This window comes from Epinephelus lanceolatus, chromosome 22 (assembly GCF_041903045.1).
Source record: "Epinephelus lanceolatus isolate andai-2023 chromosome 22, ASM4190304v1, whole genome shotgun sequence".
Taxonomy (NCBI): Eukaryota; Metazoa; Chordata; class Actinopteri; order Perciformes; family Serranidae; genus Epinephelus; species Epinephelus lanceolatus.
The window spans coordinates 31,389,320-31,413,559 of record NC_135755.1 but is presented as its reverse complement, the minus strand read 5'-3'; the positions used below and the strand labels follow the sequence as shown (position 1 = coordinate 31,413,559).

At 40.5% G+C, this 24,240-nt stretch overlaps 2 protein-coding genes across 2 annotated transcripts; one reads left to right on the top strand and one right to left on the bottom strand.

The window, feature by feature from the left end:
- Window positions 1–1,557: 1,557 nt before the first annotated feature.
- Window positions 1,558–12,413, top strand: LOC117272677 (secretory phospholipase A2 receptor-like). Its single transcript, XM_078164826.1, has 5 exons — window positions 1,558–1,616; window positions 9,926–10,306; window positions 10,403–10,753; window positions 10,893–10,990; window positions 11,081–12,413. Exons 1-5 carry the CDS (start codon window positions 1,580–1,582, stop codon window positions 11,303–11,305), a joined length of 1,092 nt encoding a protein of 363 aa, XP_078020952.1. The 5' UTR covers window positions 1,558–1,579; the 3' UTR covers window positions 11,306–12,413.
- A 2,676-nt stretch (window positions 12,414–15,089) lies between these two features.
- epdl1 (ependymin-like 1) lies at window positions 15,090–24,136 on the bottom strand. Its single transcript, XM_078164131.1, has 13 exons — window positions 23,979–24,136; window positions 23,723–23,757; window positions 21,710–21,844; window positions 20,193–20,379; window positions 20,024–20,111; window positions 19,743–19,875; window positions 18,002–18,008; window positions 17,439–17,573; window positions 17,226–17,260; window positions 16,950–17,084; window positions 16,673–16,865; window positions 16,413–16,500; window positions 15,090–15,569 (listed from the first exon to the last, which is right to left on the bottom strand). Exons 1-13 carry the CDS (start codon window positions 24,040–24,042, stop codon window positions 15,446–15,448), a joined length of 1,359 nt encoding a protein of 452 aa, XP_078020257.1. The 5' UTR covers window positions 24,043–24,136; the 3' UTR covers window positions 15,090–15,445.
- Window positions 24,137–24,240: the final 104 nt, after the last annotated feature.

Sequence of the window (24,240 nt, the reverse complement as noted above, 5' to 3'; positions counted from 1 at the left end):
GCATTGCTTCTGCCTGGAGCTCGCATGTATGGAGCCTGGGTTTGGTTGAAGATGGCAGTGCTGTTTGGGCTGAGAAAGCCATGTGTAAGTAAGAAGGAAATCCAGGAAGAGGAAGGTTATTTAAGTGTGGGAGTGGCCTATTTGAATCCATTTTGTTTGAGACCATGCTGCAAAGTGAGTGTGTTTGCTGATCCTGTGAGTTCATTTATCTCCTTTAACTTTAGCTTACATTGTAGTTATGCTATGTAGCATGTGAAATAGAGTATGGTGAATGTGCTAGTAAAGGTATTATCAGCATTGCTTCTGCCTGGAGCTCGCATAAACGGAGCCTGGGCTTGGTTGAAGTTGGCAGTGCTGTTTGGGCTGAGATCACTGTCCAGCCTCCTGGAGGTGTCATTGTTGTGAGGGCTCGTCCTGGGGAGGTAGACTGTACAGCCTAACCCGGTGGGGGAGTGTGATAGCCTAACAAGGCTTCCTTCCCTGGGTCTACCTCCTCTGTGGTAGTATAGGTAAGGTAAAGGAGGTTGTTCGGTTAGTGTGGGGAGCAGTGAGACCTGGCATTAGGGGAGTGTCTCTGGGACGCCAGAGATCACTGTCTAGCCTCCTGGAGGTGTCGTGGGACTAACTAGACGAAACACCGGTGAAAGGAGGTTCCCACCCGATGACCCCAAAGACATGTTAGTTATCACTGCTCACGGGTCTGTATAGTTAAGCCTTGCCATAATAGCTTATCGTAGGGCTTAGGAGGATTATTCACTGAGTGCTGATCCCTTTTTTTTTTTTTTTTTTTTATTAGAGCACAAACTTCTTGTGTTTATTTGAATGGCTTTATCAATAGTTTTTTTTCTCGACATGCTATACTGGGACTTTTTCAACATGGTATCCTGTGACTTTTTGACCATTTTTTGACATCTTATGCTATGACTTTTTTCAACATACTATATCATATGTCCCCAAGCCAGTCACCAGAAAAAATATTGGCACTGTTTCTGCTAACTATGGGTATGATACATTACTTTGTAGCGGTGTAGCAGTCATAAATGTGCACACAAAATGTGAGGCTCATTGGTCCAGTAGTTTGAGAGAATTACTGTGGACAGACAGAAACATACACCCACACATACACTTACGTATGCCTGGTCACTGATCTTGTAAAGCCACACATTCTGTTATGAAAGTTCCTGTAAACTTAATCAGTGAAAAGCACATAAGGATCTGTGACAGGCTTCTGTGGACATGTAAAATAAACCTGACAGTAAACTCTGTGGTGACGTTCTGCTGTATTGTTGGGGTTACTTTGATTATTTAGGAAAAAAAATGACAGTCATTTTTATCATTTCCAGACAACTCGACCAACGCAATTCCAGCTCATTGTTTTGTTTTATCTGAACTTAAACCACTGTCTATATTCCCATCAACCGAGTCATCCATCACATTGCTTTTTGCATGAAGGTTGTGGTAGATCTTTAAACTTAGATGGTAGAGGAGCTGGTGTTGACTTACTATAGATTTGCCTATGATGTTGGTTGAGCTTCCTTTTCCATACATTGACACACACAGGCCACAGAGCAGCATCACCATGGAAAGAATCTGGCTGGGTGTCTTGATTCTCTCAGGTCAGTGAATTCTTTGATATTGTTATTGTCTGACTGCCTATTATTTTATAATATGGTAACACTGAAATAATAACTGAAGTCACGTGTTGTCCTATTTAGTTTGAAAAAATATTTTAACACTCTTTGGTACTGTGTTGCCTTTATCAAAACCTATTTTTGGCCATTTCCACAGACACAAACACATTTACACTCTTTATAGTTTAGCATGACTTTCTCAAGGCTATGTTGAGTCCCTTTTTGGGGGCATCCTTTGCATGGCTCAGCTTCATCAACTCTCTAAAAAAATGGTCTTAAAACTTTTCTGTCATTTTGCAATCTGGAAAGAATTGGATTTACAATAAAAGAGATGAGTAAAGTTTGGTTTTTAGTTGTTTATGCTTTATTTGATAATCAAGTAATAGAAAATTGTTAAAATGAAAATGTTGCCTCGAAGCAACACTGTACATTTATTGAAGCCTACCATGTATTGTTTTGGTACTGTGTATTCAGGTTTATATACCATTCAAAAGCATGACAGTCATCATAATTTTCTTTTTATCTTTACAAATGAACATAGATACATTTAGTATTGTTAATGGTAATACATTTCAGGCTATAGCACTTTATAGTCTACTATAACAGTACACACATTTGTCTTTCATTTAAAAAACAAATGCAATATTATCATATGACTCTTCAAAGCAGAAGAGGGTAAAATTAGCACTCCCAGTTGATGTTAGTGAGGATGAATCAGAATTTAGTAGATTGGAAGACAACAAACTGCAACCCAGCAGCAGCACAGCAAATGGTGGTGACCTACAGTATGTCAGGAAAGACATACGCCAGGACACTGCAAACAAGAACAAATAATCAAACACTGAAATATAACTCATTATATTGCTTTGATGATGGTTATGATAGTTTAGTTTGATAAATTGTTGATGTTAAGTTTGTTTGCACTCTTTAATGCATTCATTCCTGTGGGTTGTTCCACAGCGGTAGACAGTGGTAATGTTAAGACAAACAAATACTATGTAAATAGTTGATTTGTTTTTCTATTTCAAATAGCATGCATTTTAAAGTCAAAGGTTTTTGAATATTTCCACAAGTGTTGTATTTAGTTTGACTAACATTTTAAACAATAACCCTCCTTTGTCATTTCTTACCATTATGGTACTGCACGCTAAAATAATTCACTGGTTCACTGAAAAAAGGTAACAATTTGCATATGCATCTTTTTAAGTAGTTCCAGCTCTGGCATATGAGTCTTTTATCATCTGACAAACTCGGTTAAATACAACCAACATGATTTGCTCTTACCTCAAAAAACCTAATTAAGTTGAACCAACTTAATATTTATCCAACAGTTGTGGTCATATTTAGCTGTCAAATAATTTAATTTTATTCAAGATATTCCAACTTATTTATCTTAATTCCTGCCTACTCAAAAATGTTTTTTGATTGTGATCAACTTCTTAAAATAAGCTGTCAGCTGGCTAAAACATGTTAATGTAAAACGCCTTTATTCTAAGCGTTATCCACTAACCCCATGAACCATTTTTTGCTTTAAGGTAATGCACCCAAAAGACTAGACTACCCCCCAAAATATTCTTTTGAACATTTCTTTAAATTATGTGTACTTGGTCTATTTTATGACAAAAAAAGTGTATTATCAGGAGTTATATTTATTTTTATGCTGGGACCCCTGAGGCTTCTTGGCATAAAAAATGTTCTGGTGGTCTGTGTTCAGACCCTTTACTTAAAGGGGAACACCACCTAAATTAAGAATTCCAGTGTATTTTTTCCATGGTCTATGGTCAAGATGCTGCAAATGGTTTTGTTGTTTGTTGGTCTTGAACAGTGGTCTGCAGCTTGGCAGGTGTCTCACTTTGGCGCCACATCATCTACCATCCCATTCACCTCCAGCTGACAAAGTCACCTCACTTTGGAAATGTTGATATGATATGAAATGTACAAATGTATCCGTGGTTTGCAGAAATGTACAATGCCACCATTTTCTTCTGGCAACTAGGCTGCACTCTATCGGGGATTTGGGAAATTACAGTGATAATTCACTCTCATAAAGCAATGTCCAAAATTTAAAGTATTACAAAGCTCAAGGGGCACAAGCCAGTGTTCTCATTGGGCCGGTTCCAAGCCCGGATAAATGCAGAGGGTTGTGTCAGGAAGGGCATCTGATGTAAAACCTATGCCATGGTAGGATGTGAGTTAGAAGAGAAGGAGAAATCCTGGAGTGAGTTCGATGAAGTGATGCAGAATATCCCTAGAGGTGAGAGAGTGATGATCGGTCCAGACTTCAATGGACATCTCGGGGCAGGGAACAGAACAGATACCAGGTTTGGTATCCAGGATAGGAACGCAGAAGGACAGATGGTAGCAGACTTTGCAGAAAGGATGGAAATGGCTGTAGTGAATACTTCCAGAAGAGGCAGGAACATAGGGTGATTTATAAGAGCGGAGGTAGGAGCACACAGGTGGACTACATCTTGTGTAGATGATGTAATCTGAAGGAGAGTGTTTGCCAGACTGCATAAAGTGGTGGAGTGTAGGATGACTCTGGTGGTGAGGAAGATGAAGAGGACAAAGGCAGAGCAGAGGCGAAGTGGTGGAAGCTGAAAAAGGAAGAGGGTTGTATGGTTTTCAGGGAGGAGTTGAGACAGGCTCTGGGTGGCCAGGAGATGCTCCCAAATGACTGGACAACTACAGCTAATGTTATCAGAGAGACAGGTAGGAGAGTACTTGGTGTGTCACCTGGTTGGAAAGGAGATAAGGAGACCTGGTGGTGGAATGAGGAAGTGCAGGAGTGTATACAGAGAAAGAGGTTAGCTAAGAAGAAGCGGGACACTGAGAGGACTGAAGAGAGTAGACAGGAGTACAGGGAGATTCAGCGTAAGGTGAAGGTAGAGGTGGCAAAGACCAAACAAAGGGCGTACAACGACTTGTATGACGGGTTGGACAGTAAGGAGGGAGAGACTGATTTATACAGGTTGGCAAGGCAGAGAGATAGAGGTGGGAAGGATGTGCAGCAGGTTAGGGTGATTAAGGATAGAGATGGAAATGTATTGACAGGTGCCACAAGTGTGATGGGAAGATGGAAAAAGCACTTTGAAGAGTTGATGAATGAGGAAAATGAGAGTGAACAAAGAGTATCAGAGGTGACCATTGTGGAGCAGGAAGTAGCAAAGATTAGTAAGGATGAAGTGAGGAGGGCAGTGAAGAGGATGAAGAGTGGAAAGGCAGTTGGCCCAGATGATATACCTGTGGAGGTATGGAAGCGTCTAGGAGAGGTGGCAGTAGAGTTTTTGACTAGGTTTTTCAACAAGGTCGAAGAGAGTGAGAGGATGCCTGTGGGATGGAGAAGTGTGCTTGTTTTTAAGAACAAGGGAGACGTGCAGAGTTGTGGCAACTACAGAGGGATAAAGTTGATGAGCCATACAATGAAGCTATGGGAAAGAGTAGTGGAAGCTAGACTATTTGTGTGTGTGTGTGTGCGGGAAACAAGATGGCGCCAATGTGTACGGCACGCCATCTGTTGCTCCCACTTTTGTCTGTGTTTTTAGTGTTTTTAAGCCTTGACACTTCTCAGATCGAGTCTCTGCTGGTATATGATCGCCAGACCCTTTTGGATTTACGACAAAATATCAGTGATCTAAGTGCCTTTAATCATGGTGGACAGAAAACTTTACCCCCGCTCCTGTCGGAAATCCCGACTCACCTTCTCCGGGCCTCGGCGCTGCCTTCCCGGCGGAGGCGTCCTCGTCGCCGCGGTAAACGGAGCGGTCGGATGGTAAAATTAAGGATCTGCCTGGCACGCTCCTCGTACGACTCCCGGACTGTACAGGGATCATCGCATCTCTTCACAGTGCCCCGGCGCTTCCTGGATCCCATTGACAGCTGTCTGGTACCTGTCACCGGCTTGGATGACGTAAGCCTATTCCGGCTGCGTTACCCGCCCCCCGCCCGGCTCCGCCAGCGTGGGATTAATCTCCACAACCTGAGGACACCGCTTCGTGTGCAGCGATCTGCTGGATCACAGGCTCCAGCTCCGACCAGAATTGGCCTGGTTAACGCCAGATCGCTGGCAAACAAAACTTTTATCTTGAGGGAGTTATTCAACTCCCGTGATTTGGATTTCCTCTGTGTAACGGAGACGTGGATCAACGCTGGTGAGTGCAGCCCTCTTGTTGAACTTTTACCGGCCGATTGCTCTTATTTTAACTCCCCGCGGGCACTGGGCCGAGGTGGAGGAACGGCGACTGTTTTTAAAGGAACTTTTAATTGCAAACAGCGTCCTGCATCTTTCTCCAGTTTTGAGCTGACTGTTTTCGAGGTTGGTCGCTCAGACCCGGTGCTCTGTGCCGTCATTTACCGACCCCCAAAATATAATAAAGAGTTCATCAGTGACTTTTCAAACTTCCTTGCGGGAGTGATGCCCGTGTCCTTCTTGTCGGCGATTTTAATCTCCATGTCTGCTGTCCTGATAAGCCTATGGTGAAGGACTTTTTAAACGTCGTGGACTCTTTTGGTTTGAAGCAGTGTGTGTCTGGTCCCACACACGAGCATGGGCATACATTAGACTTGGTTTTCTCTTATAATCTGACTGTGTCCAACTTGGAGATCGGTGACTGTGTGTTTTCTGACCATGCACCAGTTTTATTTAGTGTTGATCTCTCCTGTGCGGCAGCTGAATACCGCGCTCCTGTCAGGCTCTGTCGGGCTTTTAACCCCTTCACTGCCGGTAATTTCTCTGCTGCCTTTTCTGCTGCCTGTGTCCGCCCTGGTTCAGCCTCTGCTGATACGGAGGAGCTCTGCTCCTGGTTTAACTCCTCCTGCCTTTCTATAATGGACTCTGTGGCTCCTCTAAAACCCAGGCAGTCTAAGGCTAGACGCGAACCCTGGTTCAATGACAGAACCCGTGCAGCCAGACGGGAATGTCGCAGAGCCGAACGCAGGTGGAAGAAGGACAAGCTGCAGGTTTCATTTCAAATTTTAAAGGACCGCTGGTGCTCTTATCAAAATATTGTCAAAGAGTCCAAAAGAGAGTATCTGTCAAACATGATCACAGAAAACTGTAAGAACCCTCATGTACTGTTCAGAACAATTGACTCTGTTTTGAATGTCCCACAGCCTGTATGTTTGGAAACATCCATTGATGTGTGTAATAGTTTTCTGCACTTTTTCATTGATAAGGTTGTGTCCACAAGAGCTCTCATTTCTCCACCCACCTTTGACCCCTCTGTCTTTGTTTCTTGCCCAGCTGTGTTCAACAGATTTGAACCTGTGACTCTGTCACTGTTAGAGAATGTGGTGGCCCATATTAAACCATCAGGTTCCCCTCGTGATGTGCTCCCTCCCCACTTCTTTAAAGAAGTTTTCTCTACTATAGGGCAGTCGGTTCTGACCATCTTAAATAGCAGCCTGTCCTCTGGTGTTGTCCCAGTAAGCTTCAAACATGCAGTAGTACAACCTTTGCTGAATAAGCCTGGCTTAGATAGCACTGTTTTAGCAGATTTCAGGCCCATCTCCAAGTTGCCTTTTATTTCTAAAATCCTGGAGAAAATTGTCTATGCACAACTAAAAACTTTCCTTGATGAACACAATATTGTGGAGGTTTTTCAGTCTGGTTTTAAAACTTTGCATAGCACGGAAACTGCCCTTTTAAAAGTTTTTAATGACATTTTAACGGCAAATGATAGTGGCAACTATGTTGTTCTTGTCCTGCTCGACTTGACGGCTGCCTTTGACACTGTAGACCACAACATTTTGTTAAAACGTCTGCAGCAGCTAGTGGGCATTGGTGGTAGCGCCCTGGACTGGTTCAGGTCCTACTTAGCCGACAGGACTATGTGTGTTGGTCTTGGTGCGTGTGAATCCTCCTCCGCTCCGCTTTTATATGGGGTCCCACAGGGTTCAATTTTAGGACCCCTGCTTTTCTCCCTGTATATGCTTCCCCTAGGGTCTATCCTCAGAAAGCATGGTGTTGCTTTTCATTGCTATGCTGATGATAGCCAGATATATGTCCCCCTGAGTAAAAGCCATGCCTTTTCCCTCAAACCCCTGCTGTCATGTCTTGAAGATATCAAAGCCTGGATGGCCCTAAACTTTTTAAATTTTAATGAGAAAAAAACAGAGGTGATGGTGTTTGGCCCCAGCGGTGTTTCCTCCCCTGTTGATCTGGGTCCTTTGGCAGTTTATGCAAAGTCTACTGTTACTAACTTGGGTTTTAAGATGGACAGTGATTTTAAATTGGACCGTCAAATTAGTGCAGTTGTAAAGTCGAGTTTCTTTCACCTCAGGCAGCTTGCGAAGGTGAAACCTTTTCTTGCACATCAGCACTTTGAAGCAGTAATCCATGCCTTCATTACATCTCGGCTGGATTGCTGTAATGCACTTTATTTTGGAGTTAGCCAGTCCTCCCTTGCACGTCTCCAGTTAGTCCAGAATGCTGCCGCTCGTCTGCTAACTGGAGTACGAATGAGAGAGCACATTACACCCATCCTGGCCTCCCTCCACTGGCTGCCTGTGCACTTTAGAGTTCATTTTAAGATCCTTTTATTTGTTTTTAAATCTTTAAATGGCCTCACCCCGCCCTACCTCTCTGAGCTTCTTCACCCCTACGCCCCTGCCCGGTGCCTCAGGTCAGCTGATCAGCTGCTCCTTGAGGTACCGAGGTCTAAGCGAACGCTTAGAGGAGACCGTGCATTCTCCGTTGCTGCTCCAAAAATGTGGAATAATCTACCTCTGCACATCAGACAGGCCTCCTCACTGTCTGTTTTTAAAACCCACCTTAAAACCCACTTTTACTCACTGGCTTTTAACCCAGCATGAGACCTCGCTCTGTTTTTATTTGTTTGTTGTTTTTATTGTTTTTTGTTTTAACTGCTTTTTATTATCTCACTGTTTTGTTGTTTTATGACCTCCTATGTACAGAACTTTGTTTCAGCTGTGGTTGTTTTAAAGCGCTTTATAAATAAAGTTGAGTTGAGAGTTGAGAGTTGAGACTAAGAGCAGACGTGAGCATCTATGAGCAGCAGTATGGTTTCATGCCAAGAAAAAGTACTACAGATGCAGTATTTGCTTTGAGGATGTTGATGGAGAAGTACAGAGAAGGTCAGAGAGAGAACTGCATTGTGTCTTTGTAGATCTAGAGAAAGCATATGACAGCGTGCCGAGAGAGGAGCTATGGTATTGTATGAGGAAGTCTGGAGTGGCAGAGAAGCATGTTAGAGTGATGCAGGACATTTATGCGAGGACAGTGGTGAGGTGTGCTGTAGGTGTGACAGAGGAGCTTAAGGTCATCCAATCAAGGATCAGCTCTGAACCCCTTCTTGTTTGCTATGGTGATGGACAGGTTGACAGATGGTGGAGGTATGCCCTGGAAATGAGAGGAATGAAGGTAAGGTAAGGTCGTAGCAAGACAGAATATATGTGTGTGAATGAGAAGGACCCAAGTGGAATAGTGAGGTAACAGGGAGTAGAAATAAAGAAGGTGGAGGATTTTAAATACTTAAGGTCAACAGTCCAGAGCAACGGAGAGTGTGGAAAATAGGTGAAGAAACGTGTGCAAGCAGGTTGGAATGGGTGGAGAAAAGTGTCAGGTGTGATGTGTGATCGAAGACTACCAGCAAGATTAAAAGGAAAAGTGTACAAGACGGTGGTGAGACCAGCGATGTTTGGTTTGGAGACAGTGGCACTGAGGAAAAGACAGGAAGCAGAGCTGGAGGTAGCAGAGATGAAGATGTTGAGGTTCTCTTTGGGAGTGACGAGGATAGATAGGATCAGGAATGAGTACAGAATCAGAGGGACAGCTCATGTTAGATGTTTTGGAGATAAAGTCAGAGAGGCCAGACTGAGATGGTTTGGACATGTTCAGAGGAGCGATAGTGAATATATCGGTTGAAGGATGGTGAGGTTGGAACTGCCAGGCAAGAGGCCTAGAGGAAGACCAAAGAGGAGATTTATGGATGTTGTGAAAGAGGATATGAAGTCAGTTGGTGTGAGAGAAGAGGATGCAGAGGATAGGGTTAGATTGAGGCAGATGATTCGCTGTGGCGACCTCTAAAGGGGACAGCCGAAAGAAGAAGAAGAAGAAGAAGAAGAAGAAGAAGAAGAAGAAGAAGAAGAAGAAGAAGAAGAAGAAGAAGAAGAAGAAGAAGAAGAAGAAGGAAGAAGAAGGAAGAAGAAGAAGAAGAAGAATTCACCCTTATGAAGCATATTTAGATGAATGAATGATGAATGGTGGGCATAATTTGGGAGTTCAAATGTGTTGGGAGACAGAAACCTTTAACAAACACTTGTTCCCCTCACAGGCTGGCACATCTCCTCATGCCTTCTCCGTCAGTACCACTATGTTGCTGATCCAAAGACTTGGACTGAAGCTCAGGCCTACTGCAGGGAGAAACACACAGACCTGGCCACCATTCAGAACACTGAAGAAATTAACCAACTTGCCGACACAGTTTCATCTTCTGGCTACAACTCTGACGTCTGGATTGGTCTGTACAGTGTAGTTGACTGGAGGTGGTCAGACGGCTACAGAGGGAGTGGAGCGGAATATAGGAACTGGCAAAACCGTATTGACAATGAACCAGACTTTAGCTCATTCCATCAATTCTGTGTGAACATTGGAAGCGCCGGAGGGTGGTGGGATGATTCATGCTCAATATCCTACCCATTTATCTGTTACAGAGGTAAGAATATAGGGAGGCACATGTCAATGTTGAAAAGAAATTGATTTGGAATTCATTATGTGAAATTAACAAATCTTCCCCAAACCCTGACTGCAGGAACACAGCTGGAGCCTCAGTTTGTTTTAGTCCCGAATGGAATGAATTGGTCCGATGCTCAGAGGCACTGCAGGGAGAACTTCATAGATCTGGCCACTGTGAGGAGCGACACTGAGAACCAGGAGATCCACAACTTGGTGCCGAGTGATGCCTGGGTGTGGATTGGTTTGTCCAGAGATCCCAACATGTACTGGTCAGATGGGAGTGGCTACACATTTAGCTTCTTGTCCACAGGTTCAATCGACATTAGCTCGACGAGCGTCATATGTGGTACAGCTCAGCAGAAATCAGGAAAGCTGAGGCACTGTGAATCTAGATTTCCATTTGTCTGCTACAGCGTCCCTCCACCTCGTGAGTGGTTTACTGTCCTTCAGTGGAAGAGAGAGCATTACATTAGAATAAGTGTTACACTGTACTCAGATATGTATGATGGATGAGTTTGGTGTCACAAAGATAATTCCAAACATGTTTTTTTTTCTCTGTATCCAAGCACCAGTAATGAGACAGGTGGTAAAGCTGAGGATCGAGCCAGACGACCCCTCTGTGGATCTGAATGACCCTGCTGTGAAAGCAAACATCCTAAAAAAGGTGAGTCTCCCAAAATCCACCCTGGCCACACAAGCTTCAACAAACATTGTGGATTGATGTTTCAAAATGGCAACCGTCTGTGTTTCCCAGCTCCAGGACAGGCTGAAGGAGAAAGGAATGAGTGGAGTCACCCTGAAGTGGAGAGAGCAGCCCGATGGGAAAGTCTTCCACAAGGAGAAAAAAAGAAAAGGAAGAAAACTGAGCTCTGAAACTAAAGTCCAACTTTGCTTCTGTTTATCTGACACCTTTGGTGAATGGGGATTCTCTGTAGTACACTTTTGTAGCAGCTGTGTGAAATATTTTAATGGAATGTAATGATGTTGAGCACGGGCAGAGCCGGAGGTTGTAAACATCTGGGGCTCAACCAAAACCTAGGGGGGCCCAGGGGCATGCCACCATAGGAGACTTTTCCCTCATTGATGGTAGCCATGTGCACTATTTTTCAAGCTGTTTGTGATAATAGAATACCTTAAAATCTGTACATTATTTGGAAAAAAATCCACGAAATTAAAAACAAAACAAAAAAACATGATATTTGCCAAGGACAAAAATCATTTCATCATTCTCAAACTATAACACAACAAATGTGAATGACTCATTTTCCTTCATGCCATCTAAAAAGAGGCAAAATTGTCTGATGTTACTATTTTTCAGTTACATAACATAGGTAGGGTAGGACTTTACCAATCTTGAAACCTGTTTTTGTTAAACTATGCTGGAATAAAGTTCACAGAATTAATGTTTAGCTGACAAATCTGCTAAATTTGAATCCATGCCATAATAATTTGGGCTGCTCTGCTGCTTGTTTCCAATTGTGTGACTCTTATGACACTCAAAACCCAGTCCGAAGGCAGGAAGTGATAAATCTACATACTGTGCGAATTGAATATAGAGGAAAGGCAGGCAGCAGGCCAGAAAATTGAAACTCATATTGGATGTGATCCATAAAAAAATTGGTACATTTTTGGTTCCTAAAACACATTGAGAATGTTACGGTGCAATGTTCTGGTAATGTTTCAGCGGGACGTTTTCTTTCAGTTTCCAGATTGTTCTCCTTAAAGGTAGGGTAACGTTCTCTACAAACAACCTAAATATGTTTGGTGATATCTGTCTTAAAATGTTTTTGATTAGAACATTATGACCTAACATTCTTAAAATGTTATCAGTTGTAGGTTTTTTTAACGTTCCCAGATTTATTTTATCGTAGGCTAACATGCTTCAAAAACATTGTACAAATGTTTGGCGGTACCATTATTAAAATGTTTTTGTAACATTGTTAAAACATTATGCCCTAACATTTAGAAAACACTTTCAGTAGCTAGCTTTCTTTCCGTACCGAGAATATTGTTATAGTGTAGGATGTGCTTTAAAAACAAATGCTTTGTGCTATCATTTTATTAAAGTAATTTAACATTTTAAAATATACACTGTTGACTTTTTTTTCAATTCCCTTTCTTTTGTCCTCTATGTCTTTACATATTTAATGCAAAAGTTTACAAGTTTACAAAGACAAGTGTAATGGAAACACATATTTACATAGCATGTGTGTCCTTGCATCCACTGGTAAATGGCAACGTCTTCACTAGCAGTGGCATGTTAATTAGGATATTTTATTTCCTGCACCTTCCTAAAATGCAATATTGTAGCAGCCACATTTTGCTGTACAAAGTAGGCTATGTGAAAAACACCTTTCGCCTCATCTTGTTAGCCATATGATACCCTGAACAGACCCAGAGTCGAGTACAGTATATGTCAAAAATATCTTAAACTTCAGTAAAGATAATAACTGCAGCTATGGTACAGCAATGTCCAGGATGTATGTACAAGATCAGAGACCCCGTAGCAAAATTTGTCTCACACTAAGTCAGGAGCTGCCCAAGTATTGCTGTCTCACAATAATAGTCCAGAAGAAATGAAAAGCATACACCATAAGAACATAAAAACACATACTACACATAACAGTATTGCACATGAGCCTCCCATGTATTGCACATAACACCAGCACACAACAGAGCACCACAGGCAAAACACAACATAACCCAGTGTTTGCTCAAGTGGGTAGTCAACCCCATCATCGTGCTGGTAGTGTTTGCCTCCAGTTGCCTGCCCTCCATCTAGAAAGTGCACTGGTGTATGACATCATGTGCAAAGAAGCAAATCAAGGAACAACAATACCAAGTAAATGTGTTGTTCAATACTCTCAACTGAAAATTAGGCCAACAGAAGAGTATTTACTCTGTTATATTAGGCTAAATTTCTTTAGGGGATAGCATAATGTAGCATCAGGGCTTTTGCGTTAACATTCAGAAGCCATCTCCTACTCTCAGCAATTTCAGTCAGAATTTATCAGCTCAACTAAAAATATCCATTCACATGATCATCACTGTGCTATTGTATCTTTTGAGAGATGAATGACTATATGAGCACTTGCCATATTTTTCATTTGCAGGTAAATTGAGCGCTTTAGTACCTGTGAAGGAACAGAAGGGCAACACTGCCCTCTTGTGTTTGTCTGAGTATATTGCCTTTAAAAACACAGCTGAGGAATTGTAGGAAACAAAAGAGGCATGCTATGAGTAAAACAAGGTGTAAAGTAATGAGTAAAAGTATAAAAAAAAAAAAAAAAAAAAATTCAATTAGTAGCCCGGGCTATTATTTGCTTAAATCACTGAACTCCACAGGCGTCTATATGGGACTGACCTTTAATTCCTTTCCTACAATAGTGTTGCTCAGCAAAGATGGGAAATATGATCAAAGTGTTTACTTTAACCAGTATGAATATTACTTGTATAAGCATTTGGCTTCGTTTCAAGGCACCTGCAGATAACAGCACCAGGCATACTGACACAGCACCACTTTATCCAATATTCACAACTTGGATTAATTTTTATGAAAAACCCTTTTAATTCCTTTGACCAGTGGACCTTTACGGACTAAAGAAATATAAATAACTTACTGGGTAATTGAGGAATGGACACATATTTTGACTATATGACAGCTACAGAGGTAGGAAGTCACCACTTTGTCACTCTTTTTTTTACCAGGCTGATAAATCTGAATGAATTACTGTCTTCTTTGGTGCTCATGGTTTCCAAAGAACTTCTGTGAATATGAACTGATTGGCAATAAGACCAGGCGTCTACATGAGACAAGCTTTATTTGTCAAAATGTGTAGCCACACCGGGCTAGTAAAAGAGATGTTTAACGCAGGCGTTTAACTGGCATTAAGCTGTTAATTGTCTAAGTATCTTTAGACATATTCTCAAAATCTGTTCTCTCTTTAAATGTAGCTTAAATCATTTTTTTTACAAGAGCACTGGCGCAACATCACACTCATTTCATAGTTTCAAACTCATATGTGCACAATAAAAATGTCCTTATTCAATAATATTGTGCCGTTATAACAGAGCCATGCATTTAATATTTGTACAATATATTACAATAAAATAATAATTTACAAATATCTTGTCCAAATAGCTGAATCAAATAGTTTTGCAACATGAAACAATAATGTATGTCATGGTGAGGCATTAGGCCTAATGTCATCTCTGGGTCATGAGTGACATTTATGTAACAGGTGTCCGTTATAAAATGGAGGAGCACCCCTGCAAATCATGACAGTTTAGTGTTTTCCAAGTTAGACATGACCATAGAATGTAATGAGAGACATTCGAAAAATGGTGTCACAGAAAAAAATTGGTAATATATTGAAGAGAATTCTCCGTCCACATGTTGCGATGTATTTAATGGCCTCACAGACTACTGCTGTCTACAATGCTGCCTCCATTAAAACGGACATTATTATGACCTCCCCCACCATCACCATGTTTGTTGTTCTCAGAAACCTTTGACTCTGCCCTCTAGTGCCATTTAGTGAATGTATCTATGCCAACATAAAGGACGCATGGAAGTATGTGGGCAGTGATGTTTACAATGTTTGAAATGAACATCATTTTTGTACATAAAACATGGGTTAAAATGAGCCTCAAATTGGTGTTGGTGTTGCTCATAGTGTCCGTATGATGCTCACCTTGAAGCTCTATTTGAACTCTCAGAGATATTATGCTGTCTGGTTAGATTTTAATGAAAGAAGAAACAATCTCATTAAACAGATTTTAATATCTGGCAAAAATAAACAAACAAGAAAAAAACTCAATAAGTGAAACATTTGACATTCACCTTGTGATATTATGTTTTCTAATGTTAGATTACAAGTGAAATTATATTGTACATATAATTCCTCCCTTACCCTGTATTTGCAGTAAATGATTTGTGAGGTAGGGACCCTCACTCTGTTGCTTGTATTAATCAAAACTGACTGAATAATGACATTACCCTCACGAATGCTATGACACCAATGACTGCAACTAAAAAAAAAAAAGAAATAATACAGTGCAAATAGTCATACACAGTAATGACCATCACAGTGCATTACATTTTTGAAAATGTAACATTTTAAAACAAGCTGAAGAAGGTCGCTGGATCCTCACCATCCTCTTTCTCCAGCTGGGCGCCATCACAAAAATGTGGAGGGATGAGCCGTTGAGGGTCTGTCAGTCCCACGACGTTGTTGAAGAAGCTGAAGGTGGAAAACAGGAAGAACCCATGATGAAATCATTCAGACGAAAGAAAGATGATGCTGCTACTGTAGTTTACTGAAATCGGGAACACAGAGGCTAGGGGGTCAGGGGATTCAGGTTATCAAGAGCCGTAGCCAAGTTAGCTCAGCTCAGTCCAACACATAACCCCTCATAAAACCACAAATTGTTGTTGCTATGCTAATCATCTCCTAGCTTGTTGTATCAGTCTTCTCATCTAATTCCAGGCAAGAAAGGTGATAAGCCCATTTCCCAAATTGCTGGACTATTTCTTTAAAGGGACAGTTCACCCTAAAATCAAAACTAAATATTTTTCCTACTACCTGTGGTGCTGTTTATCAGTCTACATTGTTTTTACAATGTGAGTTACAGAGTGTTGGAGATATCGGCCCTAGAGATGTCTGCCTTCTCTCCAATATAATGAAACTCAAAGCCCCAAAAAACACATTTGAAAAACTCAACAGTAATGTCTCTTTCCAGAAATCATGACCTGGTTACTCAAGATAATCCACAGACCTGGCTTTGAACAGATTCATGTAGGAACTATTTTCTTGTACTGAACCAAAAAATGTTTTTTTTTTTGTTTTTTTTGGCACTCTGAGCACCACAAGTTGAGTGGTCATCTAGTTCTGTTATGTTTGGGAGAAGGCACACATAAGATAACATAATGTGTTCTATATATTTTTACAGTTTTGTTTTTAAGTTTTTTCTTGTAGATGGAAGTTTTCCAGAAGGGTTGGGCATTGGAAATCTCTCACACACCAAACATTTTGACTCAACATAAGAGGAAACTAAAAGTTGTCATGTGATGTGCATGCACTGACCCTGTCACGACCCATCCGTTTTTATTGGTATGAAACAGAGTGCTGACAGGAATGCATCCAAACTCTGTGACGGTGCTGATGTACTTTGCTGCAGAAACAGAGGTGGGTCAAAGAGAGCTGAGGCAGCACAACTAGACAAGCAGGTTCACAAGCATAAAACAGGAAGGCAGCTATTACACTGAAAGACCACAGAAAGTCATGTGCTACAGTACACCACATGACATCCATATTTCCTCAAGTTTACTTCGGTCTTACTCTACCTGGTCCCCTCTTCGTCTGCAGCTCTCCCCACCAGTTGTTGACCAGCAACCCCTGTCCTGGACCAGATGAGCTGCCTGTCACAGTCTGCCCCATCAGGGAAGCATTCTTTGGGATGGCTAGCGGGTGGAACTCTACACTCAGTGGTTTCTTGCAGCATGTTTGGTTCCTGTAGTTAATCTTGTACATGACAGCCTGGAGGACAGTATGGCATTATGCAGCAATTTGTGTTGGGCATGGCATCTAGTAATGTAAATGTTACTGCTATGTTGTCATTACCTGTTCGTAAAGTAAAAGTACATCAAAGTGGAAGGTCTTGTTCTTGTAAGTTCCACATTCTGATAGACGGATGCGCTTTCCTAGTGCGTCATAGCTGTACCTGGCATATGCCATCAGATTCTCACTTTGGGTGGACTTGGAAAAAGACAGAAATTTTATTGAAAGTTTTCTTATTGCAACGAGCATTGCAATACTTCTTTCGAATAATAGTAAGGTGAATAAAATTTAAGATTTACGCTGTTGCATAATTACATGTGGAAGGAGATAAAAACTTACCACATAGAGCCTTCCAGTCAGCAGTGGTGGAGATGCTGTTAAGATTAAACTTTTTTAAAAAATGAAGCATTTACATCACGACTGTGTGAAGCTTTTAACATAGTCGTATTACTTCCTCATAAATACTAAACCGACTAACAAAATCATAATCACCATTCAGAAGAAAACTAGATATATACGAATTAACTCAACATCTGTTGTGTTTGTACTTACTGCATGGCTGTGGCCTCTGAGCGAGGCAGCCCACTGTCAAGCACACAAACAGGACGAGGGCTCTCATGTTGTCTGATGGTAGATTCCTCTGCACACACAGATGCAAAAATGCTGCAGCTTCAGAGTGCTCACTTCCTCATAAACCAGCTGGTGAGGCTCCCAGTCACACCCACTGCCAGGTTTTGTTTTGTCTTCAGTAGCTCATACACCTGTCCTGTCAAAATAAAACACCATTAGTAATAACATGTGGGATGTTTCCGTGACTCAGCTGGCACAGATTTTATCAGATGTTCTGTTTGAATCTGGCCTGAGATGTTTATGTCATGTGATCTTCTCTCTTTTTTCAGTCCTTTGCTATCTCTTTTTGAGGCAGCAAATTAAGGCAAAGAATGTACTCTATATGTAAATCTTTAACCTGCTATTGCACGACTTATCACTTAAACATGATAGAAATATTTAATGTTTTTTGCTTTTTGTGTCCCCCTCTGTTCCTGAGTTATGGCGTTGAGTAATGGCTAGGAAAGGGTTTCTGATGAACATTATAATGTTGCAGTGAAGCTGACCTTTGACCTTTTGCATATAAAGTGTCAGTACTTAATAATTTTATCCTATTAGACATTCATGTATCAATTAGCGTATGAATTTTTGAGTTATGGCCAAAAAACACATTTTGTATGGTCATAGGGACCTTTGGCCACCTAATTCTAAACAGTTCATCCTTGAGTCCAAATGGATGTTTGTGCCAAATTTGAGAAAATTTTCCTTGAGGCCTTCTGGAACTATGGCGTTCACAAGAATGATACAGATTTAAGGTCACAGTGACCTTGACCTTTGACCACCAAAGTCTAATCAGTTCATCCTGAAGTCCAAGTGGATGTTCATGCCAGTTTGAAAGAATTTCCCTCAAAGTGATATCACATTCACAAGAATGAGACAGATGAGGTCACAGTGACCTTGACCTTTGATATTTGACCACCATTTCTATCTCTAGGCGTCTTGAGATATCACTTTTGCAACAATGGGACAGACAGATGTACTGATGGAGAATGGAAGGGAGGAAGAACAATTTGAAAACATAATAACTCGGGCCACGGCTATTGCCAGCACGTAGGTATTAAGAAAAAAATATTTCAAAGGGAGGTAGTTGGTAAAGTGTTGCCATATGGAAAAAATGGGCAATCGTGGAGGGTCCCGTAAAACTAATTTTTTTTCCTATTTTAATTAATCTAACAATTTATATGGCTTACCAGGCCCGTTGTGTGTCTTGCTAATGACCAGGACAAGATAATCTCCAAAGGCCCCCATGTGTTTTTGACAAATTATTCCAGCAGGTTATACAGGGCCTTCTTGATCCCTCCCTTGACCCAGGGCCTGGTCAACTGTCCTGGTGTCCCTTGGTGTTGGTAGCCCTCTGGGTTACAGTCCAAAAGGTTGAATACTCACAGATCATTTCCATATTCGCATATAATTGCCATATGGCAACCAGTTAATTGTATCATTTGACAACAACCTTATCACATCTAAATTGGTTTTAAAAACTAAAAATTAAAAGTAAACTGGGACCCCCTCGCAAACGAGATGTCACATCTCAAGGGGTTTATCCTGTTAAAGAAATTTCAACTTGCCCTAGGAATTCTACCGTAATATTGAACACTTTGTCAACTTTTGGAGTGGGGAATTTGGTTTCAAGAATTAAACAATACTTTCTCTGATCACAAAGATATGTTTGAACCAGATTTTGTCCTAATAAATTTTTTAGAAGTGCGGCAATGTTGTCATCTGAACCAGTACAGTCATCTTAATTTTCCTGCTGTCACTGGACAATTTATAGTAGAAAAGGTGTGGATTCTGTGAACTTTTAAATTCCTGTTACAAATCCCCCCCCGCCCCCCCCCCCCAAAAAAAAAGTATTACAATGCTGAATATTGTATGTTGTCGTTACAAACGGAGACAAGGTGAAATATATGCATTTGTTTTTTACTGATTAAAATGATGTGGTCACACTTCAGCACATTGATAGAAAGAAGGAGTTTTTTTTCAAAATCAATTGTCAGTATGAAAACATTTATAAGTTCAGCTTTAAGACAGAAATATAAAAAAAAAGAGAAGAAAAGAAAAAAAAGGAAATGAAAATATGTCAAATTCTGCTGAATTTTGTCTGAGACGCTCACAATGCTAAGAATGACACATTCTTAGCAGGAATAAATGTGATGTATTCCACATTAAAAAAAGTTATGAGTAACTCCACTTGTTGTATTTCAAATCTCAAAGACAGTTTGAGACATCAGTTTAAGGGAACCCTCAATTCTTGCGGAGGAACAAGCTGAGGAAGTCTACCGGTTCCTCTTCACTGTCAGCCTGCATCTCTGAATCCCGGCAGAAGTCTGGAGGGTTGAGCTTACTGGGGTCTGACATCCCGACGATGTTGTTGAATAAGCTAGTGAACACAAAGTGACATCAAGATCACTTAGCCAAATGCAAATATTTCTGATTTTCAAAAGTCTATATCTGGACTGTCACCATCACACTTGTCCCTTCTGCCCTACAGAGTGATTTACACAGTGTTGATGTTAATGTAAACTAACCTCGTTACCACCCATCCATACTGGTCAGTGTGGTACACAGTGCTGACAGGAATGCATCCAAATTCAGTGACTGTAGTCATGTACTTCCCTGTAAAGTCAGAGATGAAAAATAAATGTGTTAAACTGGGATGGCTGAATAGACAGTTTAGATCATTGCGTACTCATTTACCTGTTTTTTCGGGCAGATCTCCCGTCCAAGTGTTGACCAACAGTCCTTGTCCGGGTCCAGAGGAGCTGCCCAAAACAGCCTGGCCCAGCAGAGATGCATCTTTTGGGATTGCCCAAGGCTGGAAGTCTGCCTTCAGAGGCTTTTTCTTACAGGTCCGATCATGCTCATTAATCTCATACATGGTAGCCTGATGGATAAAAGTAATGGGATAGGGATGACTGATGCTTTTTTGATTCCTTTGGCATTTCTTTCTTTGACACTTGACTTTTACACCTTCTTTAATTTGCAGTGATTGGATAAAACACCAATACATGGCATTCGGGCTGTCTTTTAGCATGTAAAAATACATGAGAAAACACAAATTGCAGGAAAGTGTTAGGGTTTTAATACTTTTTAATTGCGATTACTGTAGGACAAGCTGATAAAAAATAGGCTATTATACAATTTCAAGCTTGTAATTTGACAGGATAAGAGGCATTTCTTCAGGTGTAATATTTCTTTTATAAAACAGTTCTACAAACGCTATTTATTAGTTCAACGGTAATCAGTGATAACACGTTGTGATGTTTGATATTTTTTTGGCTCTGCGAACACAAATAGTTCCACAACTGAACTGGGTCTGGACTGTTGCCAAGCAACACATAACATGTTAGCATAGGACAATTATTTTGTATCATGTACATTTATGTGTATGCAGTGCCGCACTGCAGCCCAGATGGCTTTTGCCTTTTCATTTCCCTTTCTCTAATAGTCTTCCATATGTTTCCCTCATGTTTGATTTCTTTAAATGTCACTTTGATGGCATGTGTGATTCCCATGAATAAAAAGCGTCATTAGATAGTATGTTGTGACACTGGCTGATGTCATATGAGCAGACCTAGAGGGATGCAGTGAAGTATCCAGGCTTCTTTCCTTCCCCTCGTCCTCTTCTGACAACCATTCATTATGTAATTCAAATGCTGTTTGTGGACATATCTTCATCTTTGCAGGTTAATCATTCGTACAATGACCGTTAATGTCGGCTAATTAATGGTAAATGTAATTAACACCTGCAAAACAGAGTGATACATGCATAGTCCCAGTGCAGCTGTACTCTCAGCACTCGTGGAATGCCTCTTGTCCAATCAAATAACTTTGTCGGTTTATGGTTTTATTGATGTCATAACCAAAGGACCACTCATGTATATATAGCTATCATTCGCAAGGTCAACATACAGGTTGTACTACCACAATAATTTAAAACTCTTCTTTGTTGAGTGAGGAGCGTATACTAAAGACAACTTAATTGAAATTAAAGATAAATAACATACTCTGAATCAGATTTTATAAATTCCTTACAATTTTCTGTAATTTATACTCCTCACTACCTGAGTACACTCTTGCTGGAATAATCTTTAGGAGCAGATCTCTGTGCTTCTACTTAATAAGATGATATCTCTTTTGGTTTTCACTTGTGATCAGGAGTGACTGTACAATAAAATAAATATTTAGGACATTCGTGTCATTGCTTTGCTCACCTGTTTGAAGAGCAGCAGAGCATCATAGGTGAATGACTTATTCTCGTAAGTGCCAACCTCCATGAGCCGGATCCGTTGTCCCAGTGCATCATACAGGTATTGGGCATAAGTCCACAGCTTTTCATTCTGTGTGGACTGGAGAAAGACCATGTAAGTGAGTTCACATCTCTCTCTCCAACCAAATCACCAGAATAAACTTTGGCATTGTACATTTCTATGAACCACGGATATGTAACATTTGTACATTACTATGTAGAGGATACGTTGAAACTTTAGGTTTCAATGACGCTGTGGTTTATTTGTATGGAGGACCACAAGTGTCACGGAAATGATAACAAAGTATTTAATTAATTGATAACGTCACGCAGAAAGCAATTGTTATTAATAAATTTGTTTACAAGTCAATTTAATAATTTATAATTAATAATTTATAATGTAATGTAAGACTAAATTACAAAGTAATTCATTATCAGATGATAAAAAGAGGAATTATAGAAATATTTTACAAATGAAATATTAATTCTTTCTCTAATGAACCACCTTTTCCTTCCCACCTTAATGTTATATATGAGTCAATGAGAGAGTGTGTTACATCCCATGCATTGTTTTCCTTGTTTAACAAGAGCAAGTCCCAGAGTGTCATGGAAATGCTAAATGGGGATGCTAAAAGGAGAAGCTAACTGAGTAAGTAAGTAAATCAAATGATTAACAGGAAAAAGAAAAGGAGCAGGGAAATAGAAATACAAATGGTGAAATGAAATTGGCCTCTTTCAATGCCTAATTAAAAACTGTTTTCTTAATTCAATTTGTAAATCTATTTCTTTTTTAAAATCGCATTTTCAAATAGAATTTTAAATTCCATAATTAATTAATTCATTAATCAATTAATCAATGATATTCAAATAATGTACTTATTTTTTGTTTAATGTTGCTTTGCTTAATCCCTTTTTTAAATTGAAATGTTTATTGATGGACTTATATTCCATTTGTAAAATGTCATCATATTTCTTCATTTTATCGCCAATAGAATATCTAATAATGAATTACTGTAATTCAGTCTATTTATTTCGATTGATGAATTAATTAAAACAATTATGATTGACTATACAATTAGTTATTAATTAATTAAATGGTTTATTACTATTTCAGTCAGGACCACTTTAGTCAAAGAAAACTTTATTTGCATTTGCAGTATATGTGGCTGTATGGCTCTGCTCTGGGGCCTCTCTGCCGGTCCTTGTGCCTACGCAGAAAGCCTAAGGCGCAGAGAGCACACCTTTTCCTCCTTCCATGTGCCTACGTGGAAAGCCTTAAAGCAGAGAGAGCAAACCTCCATGCCCTTCCATGCGCATACAAGGAATGCCTAATGCATTGAGAGCAAACCGCAAAGACCCCCCAAGAACAGCACAGAACATGCATCAAAGACAAACAGAAATGACATTGACAAGTCAGACACAAAATGAAAAGGAGCTGGGGTGAAGGCAGATTGCAAAGCAGCTTGCAGAGGAAGCAGCAACTAGGCAGGCCAGAGCAGTTGAAATAGGGCACCTTGAATGAGATTTGCCAATTAGTTGCATAGAAAGGAATTATGTGATCTGTCAGCTGACTCCTTCCATCAATCATCCATCACTTGATTGGGCTGCTTGAGATCAGCTGATGTAGCTGGGGTGTGAGCTGAGCTTAACATTGTGTCCTGCCTGAGCTAATGCTATGCTTCAGTAACAGGTATGGTCCTCCATAGATATGTGGTTGATTATGTTTTAGTTGCACAATCCCCACTGGAAGCGCAGCGATGGCTATCTAAGAAAAAACACCTGCTTTTTGTTGCACAATCCCTTTAGAAATGCTGACGTATGACACTGTAAATGTAATGTAACTGCTGTTTGCAGAAATGTTTCATGCCAACATTTTCTTCTGCCAACTGGGCTGCCCTCTTTCACACTCTGTAATCCTGCTCAGTCATTTTACTTAGGTCCTGCTTTATGATGCTCATATAGCATAATAAACACTCACCACAGTGAGGGCTCCGCTCAGAAGAGGAGGGCTTGCTGTGTTATGGAGGAAGATGTGTGAAATAGTAACACTGCATTATTTATCGAAAACACACATTTGACACAATAAAACAGCATTAAATTAGCCTGATCACTGTGTAAGTCAGTAACAGTATAAATATTCTAGAATATAATGAAAGCTTTAAAAAGCATAATACATAGGAGCTAAGAAATCCTACAAAAACAATGACTTTTCTCTCCCCTGTTATTATACTTACAGCATGGTTGAGGCTTCTGAGCCAGGCAGCCTGCCAGAAGGCACGATAACACTAAGAGTCTCATGCTTTAAGACTCCACACGCCTGTTGTCAGTTAGCAACAAATAATCTGGTGCTGCCGAGTGGAGTCACTTCCTTATAAGTGCAGGTACTGAGAGTCCAGGAAAGAAATCCGGCCTCCGGGGTTTATTTTTAACCCTTTTACACCCATTTAACCCATTAATCTGGGTGAAAAGCTGTTACGACACCTGCTGGTAAATATT